The following is a 6,385-nucleotide window of genomic DNA, read 5'->3' as shown; positions in this document are numbered from 1 at the left end:
GTGATAGCCAGGAAAGAGAAAGATGTGCAATACAAGAAATCCTGGATTTAACCAGGAGTGTTAGACCAACTTCTGGGCAGAAGTCCCAGCAGCCATCTAGCCAGATTAGAACAGAAAGAAGAGTGTCCTTGGGAAAAATAGTGGAATTGACTTCAAGCTAGGGACAAAATGGGCAAGAATGTCAAATTTCTAATGACAGGGTAAAGAAGGTACCTATTTCTTCTCTTAATGGGAAAAAACCTGAAAGGCCATACAAAGCCCAGGAGACACCGCCTGCAAGAAAATTAGGAAGTAACTAGGTTTTTTTGTTTGCTTTTTAGAACTCTACCACCCATCTCACTTATTTCACTTATAGATGCAGAACTGTAAAACTTAGAAGACAATGTTGAATACAGTTATGACCTCACAGTAGTGAAGGAGCTCTCAAAATAGAAAAATCAAATATTAAAGGAAAGGACTGATAAATTAAGAACTTGTGTTATCCAAGTGTTATCATAAAAACAGCAAAAAGACAAACCACAAACTGTGAAAAGCTATTTGCAATATCTTTGTGACAGGCAAAAGTATCCAAGATCTACAAAGTACTGAAACTCATAAGGAAATTACAAGGAGACAAAAGACCTGAGTAGGTACTTCATCAAAGAGAAAATACAAATTGCCAATAAAAATAGGAAAAGATGTTTAACTTCATTATTTATCAGTGAAACCCAAAATGAAGTCACAGTGAGATCATTTGTCAACCACCCAGTAGCCAAAAATTTTCAAGTCTTGCGAATGCCAGTTGTGGGTGAAGTTGTAGAGCAACGGGATGTCCTGAGGGGGCAGCTGACAACCAGTTTGAAATAAGGTTGAACGAAGATTCTCATGATCCATCAAGTTCACTCCCAGATGGATATCCTAGAGCATTGGCACCAGGAGATTCATACAGGGTGGTTCCTAGTAGTATGGTAACAGCAAGCGACTGAAAACAAGCCGGGTGTCCATCAAGACAACAATGAGTCAATAAAATTGTGAAATAATTTTCAATAAAATACTATTCAGTCACTGAAATAAATTACTTAACGCTGCAAGCAACAACATGATGAGGCCCTGGAATATAAAGGTGAGGGGAAAATCTAAGTTGCAGAAGAAGGCCACAGTGTGATTGATTTAAATCCAGTTCAGAAACTTGCAAAACTAACCAGTACACCAATTAAGGATATTAACATAGGAAGTGAAATTATAATGACATAACTGGGTGCTTGTTCTATTATTTTTTTAAGTACCTGACATATTACATACATATGTGATAGCATATGCACATTTGACTAAGGAGAACCACAGAGCGAGAGTGGCCTTGGACACCCTCCATCTCATTCCAAGGAAGAGCTGAAGTCCTCACCAAGGCCTACAAAGTCCTACATGATCTGACTCCCTCTCTCTTACTTTCTCATCTCTTAGCTCTCTTCCTCTGGCCCCCAGACCAGACCCACTAGCCTCTTGCTGTTCTCCCAATATACCAAACGGGTTCTCTCCTTAAGATTTCTGTATTGCCCTTTTCCTCCTCTGGGAAATTTTACCTATTGTTACCCCTTAACTGCCAAAGTCTTCCTTCAAGACTTTGCTCAAATGTCACCTTCTCACCCTACTAAAAATTGCAGCTCACACTCCTCTACCCATACATTCCTAATACCCGTGATTATTCCCTACTTTTGCACTGGTCACTGTTCGATTCATAATGTGTGTTGAACAAACGAATAGAGGTGTGGAGGACTTGCAGACTGGGATCAGAATGCTACCAGAACTGCAGGGCCAACCAGGGTCTCCAGTCTTACCCCTAAGGGAGAAAACACGTGATTGGCTGAGGGACCTGCCACCCCAGGAAAATTCAAAGTCACTCAGTCTGCAGTGGTTGCTTGTGTCTGTGTGGTTGGCCAAACCCTCTCATTTCAGCAGACGCCCACGCCCTCCTGAGGCTACCAATGTTTTCGGTCCAGTCTTTTTTTTTCTTTTTAAAGACTGAACATTTTTAGAGCAGTTTAAGGTTTATAACAAAATTGAGGGAGAGGTACAGAGATTTCCCACCCACCTCCTGCCCTCACACATTCGTAGCCTCTCTCATTATGAATGTTGCCCACCAGAGCGGTACATTTGTGACCAAGGATGAACCTACATGCACACATCAGAATCACCCAAAGTCTGTAGTGTACCTTAGAGTTTTCTTTTGGTGTTGTATATTCTACGGGTTTGGACAAATATATAATGGTGTATTACCCATTGTTAGAGTATCATAGAGAGTATTTTCATTGACCCTAAAACCCTATGCTCCATCTATTCATCCCGCCTTCCTCATCCCCAACCCCTGGCAACCCCTGATCTTTTTACTGTCTTCATAGTTTTGCCTTTTCCAGAATGTCATATTAGTTGGAATCATATACCATGTAACTTCTTCATTGGCTTTTTTAACTTAGTAATAGGCATTTCAGTTTCCTCTGTCTTCTCATGGCTTGATCACTCATTTCTTTTTATCACTGAATAATAGTCCACCAAGTAGGTAAAAATGAAAAGAACCGATTGACCCCTGTACAGGGAATGGTGGTGGGGTGGGGGGTGGTCCGGAGGAGAGGGAGATAGGGCGTTCTTCACACCGTCCCAGAGACTTTAAGTTGGGATTCCATTTGTAGAGTAATTTGGCAGTGTCGCACTTAGGACACAAATGCTCGTTGATCCAGTAGTTTGACTTGGCGGAATCCTTACTATAGACACACAGACTTGGTCACCTCCTGGGGTCTCTCTCTTCTCATGAGCCTGGACCCACAAGTGAGTTTTTAATTTTGTCAAGGAAACTTGATTTCATGGGGACGAATCCCTCTCTTTAATCTGGCTCCTTTTCTTCATTCTGTGCTTGAGTTCCTATTCATCATTTATTCAAATCAGTGTTTCCTCTTCAAAGAGGTCCTCCTGATCCCCATACTAAAGTAGGTCACCCTCTCCCCATTCTTATTGTTTCTTCTTAGAGCACAACTGAAATTTAGGTTTGCATGTTTATCTGTGGAACTATTTATTTTGAGTCTGTACTCTCCACCAGAGCAAGGTCTGTGACTGCTCTGGCCCCTCACTATGTCTCCAGGGTCTGAACTATCCTGACTCATTGAAACACTCAATTGGGTCCTGCCTGTCCTTACCTGGAAACCCGATCTGGGTTCACCCCCAGGCTTGCTTAGAAACAGGTACACCAGGCATGTATACACTCACCCAGAGGCTTGCCCAGAGTACACTATGGGCAGGGAGCCAAGTCTAGGAGCTGGTCATCCCCTTTCTGGGATCTTGGGTGTACAGCCAGAATGGATGCATCACGTAGCGAAGACCATTAACGGTGGTCATCCATACAATCTGCGATCAGAGCAAGGGCAAATGAAATGTGTGATGCCACTATCAGGCTGGCTCTGAGCCACCCCCAAAGCCTTCCTGGGCCCCACAAGGGATCAGCATCTCCCTATTCTTGACCTCTGGCACCATGAACATCTTGCTTATCCCTCTTTGCCTGAACATACCACATTGTCCAGGACCATTCCTAGGCTGACTCCTCCACTTGGCACTGTGTTCCTTCCAGACAGGGCCAGCAGGTTACTTTTATCCTCAGTAGTCAGCACAGGGCAGAGGACAGGGAGGGGCAGGGAGAACAGTGGCGAAGAGTAGGGGCCCCAATGCCCCAGCCCACTGCCTACCATACCCTTCAACACTCAGGTCCTTGAGATGTTTGCAGCCAAATGCCCACATGGCTCCTATGAGAGACCTAGAGACCTATGTCATTACCAGGGAAATGGTCTGGCTCTCCAAGCGGGTAGTAGGGTCCTTTGCTGCATCTCCCATTCAGTTTGTTAGAACTCTAAGCATTGAAGCCATAAATGCGAGTTTGAGGTCTATCCTCTCTCTCTCTCTCTCTATCAGATGAGGATAGATATATTGATAGATAGATGAAGAGAGCACAAGCAGGGAAGAGGGACAGGGAGGAAGAGAAAGAGAAAGAGAAAGAGAGAGAGAGAGTGAGTGAGAGAGAGAGAGAGAGAGAGAGAGAATGAATCTTAAGGTGGCTCTAATCCCAGCAGAGCTGGATGCAGGGCTTGATCCCAAGACCATGAGATCATGATCTGAGGTGAAATCGAGTGTAGGATGCACTCAGCCAACAGGTGCCCTGAGGTCTGTCCCATATATTAAGCTATGTGACCTGAGCCTTTTTCTAGGTTGCAGAGTCCCCATTAACAAATTTGGGATTTTAAATACCTTCCCCATGTTACTGTGAAGGGGCAGATTGAGGTTTTATGAGGCCTGAAGCTTCTACAGCTTGACGGATCCTTAAGTAAGGTGTCCTGAAGCTTCAGCATCAAGGTCAATATGTCTCTGCTCCCCGCAAGCAAAGATGTGGAAAATGCCCGATTAGCTCTTGCCTGCCTGCTTTACAGGAAGGATGGGGGTCCACAATCAAGGTCCCACCAATCCAAGGTCACACCTGGGCTGAGAAAAAGAAGTGAGCGGCCTCCAGAATCGCTTCTGGCAACTGATGGCAACAGTGAAGGCAGCTCCCTCATCTCCAGACGTGTCAGGCACACACATTCCGGCAACCGCCAGTCCCCACGCCAACACTGTGCCCCAAAGTTTGTGTGCACTCAGATCTGCTGCCCTATTCTTCCCAGAGGGTCTGTGAACTTTTCCTCCCTCTTCTTTCTCTTTCCTTTTAAACACTTCCTGGGTGTTTGCTAACTCTCATCCTCATTTCCCGAGCTCAGGACAAAGCCCTCTACACATCCAGCACTGCTTTAGTAAGTCTCTGCGGCCAGAGCTGGGTGTTGTGGCTCGAAGGTAGGAACAGTATTCTGCTCTCGGCTAGGGTCTGGCCGGGAGGACCAAAGGAAGGCAATCAGCCCACAGCCTTTCTTTTCTCCCAGTCTCCTGGTGAGATTTATCTAGTTACAGTCACCCTGTGACCTGCCCTCCAGGCACTGATCCTGATGCCAGCTTCTTGCTCTGCCACATGCTCTGCCTGGCTGGCTGCCCAGGCCTCCCCATTGCCTCCCGCCGGGCTTACCCAGCAGGCTCCGGCTGCCGCGCTCTGGGCTCAGAGAGCTCATTGCTTCCTGTAGCCCGCAGCTGCAGCCTGGCCATGGGTGGCCCGTTTTCCCTAGTGCTGGTAAGATGGGACCGTCCGACCTCCCCTCGTAAAGGAGACAGGTCTCTGCAAGCCCCAATCACCCCTCGCCCTCCCCCTGTAGCCTCGGCGGGAAATGCTCCTCCTCCGCCCTCCTCATGGTGTAACGTTGGACAAGTCCCTTCAGTTTTGCGTTTTGTCTGTCAAACTTCACAGACTGTAAACTCGGATATCCTGGGTGTTTGCTTAATTAACTTTTATTTCTGGGGGGTGGGACTTTTACTGTCAGGACACCTCAAAGGTTCATTTTACCTGGGCAGGTGAGGGGGTATGTGGGCTCCTGGGAGATGGGGCAGAAAGAGCCTAGAGGGGGACCAAAGATAAGAGGCACCTTGTCTGATTTCTTGCTGAAAGAAAAAAGTAAATATAAATGCCAACAGCTCTGATAGAGCATGGTGGTGGGATGTGGGTATAAAGAAGTCTGGGGTGTGGGGGGGAGGTGTACAGACTTGAGGGGCCAGCTCAGCACAGTGCCCCTCTACTCCCAGGTTGGGCTGGGACCCCGTTGTCAGCTGTTGGGTGATGCATCCAAAAGGCAAAGAGACTTAGGAAGAAAGCACTTGAGTAACAGCAGAGTTGTCTGAATGTATCTCCTGTGCCTAGAGGAAGTGTGGCCGCAGTTTTGCTTTCCTTGAAGTCTGGACCTGACGGGAACCCCGCTCCTAAAGAGCTCAAAAAGGAAAATCAAGAAGCAAGAAGAAAGAAACAGGGAGTTTTGGGGATTCAGTCCATTCCTACTACAGGGGGAGACGCCCAAACTCCCGGCCCCTCCACTAGCAGCCTGGGTGCTGTGTGACCGGCTCCCTTCCCGCCACCACCGCCCCGGGCCTGTGCTAAGGTCGGGGGTGGGCGGACGACGCCCAGCTGAAGCTGCGGGTGCCGAGCGGCAGCACCAGGTCCACGGCGAGGTCCCGCTGCTCGGCCTCGGAGGCCACGGCCCGGTAGCCCAGCAGCCGCAGCGCGCCGGCGCACAGCTCCTGCACGCGGCGGATCTTGGCGAAGGGCAGCGCGTGGCGCCAGGCCTGGGAGACGTTGAGCGCGTTCCTGGACGAGGTCTTGAAGGCCTCGCGGCGCGCGCCGGGCCCGGAGCCGTGCGTGATGTTGTGGATCCAGGCCTCGAGCTGCGGCGTGAGGCTCAGGCCGGCGAAGCCGTAGAGCTCGCGGATCTCGGGCAGCGGCGCCCGCGCGAGGTCCTCGAAG

At 48.4% G+C, this 6,385-nt stretch overlaps 1 protein-coding gene across 1 annotated transcript in view; it reads right to left on the bottom strand.

The window, feature by feature from the left end:
* Nucleotides 1-5,364: 5,364 nt before the first annotated feature.
* LOC115279700 (carbohydrate sulfotransferase 6) overlaps nt 5,365-6,385 on the bottom strand; it is a 13,119-nt gene continuing 12,098 nt past the window's right edge. The window contains exon 4 of the mRNA XM_029924220.1: nt 5,365-6,385. Coding sequence (XP_029780080.1) covers nt 6,019-6,385 — 367 coding nt within the window. The 3' untranslated portion in view covers nt 5,365-6,018.

Source organism: Suricata suricatta, chromosome 16 (assembly GCF_006229205.1).
Source record: "Suricata suricatta isolate VVHF042 chromosome 16, meerkat_22Aug2017_6uvM2_HiC, whole genome shotgun sequence".
NCBI classification, from domain to species: domain Eukaryota; kingdom Metazoa; phylum Chordata; class Mammalia; order Carnivora; family Herpestidae; genus Suricata; species Suricata suricatta.
The sequence above is the reverse complement of the archived record's forward strand: the minus strand, read 5'-3'. Positions and strand labels throughout refer to the sequence as shown.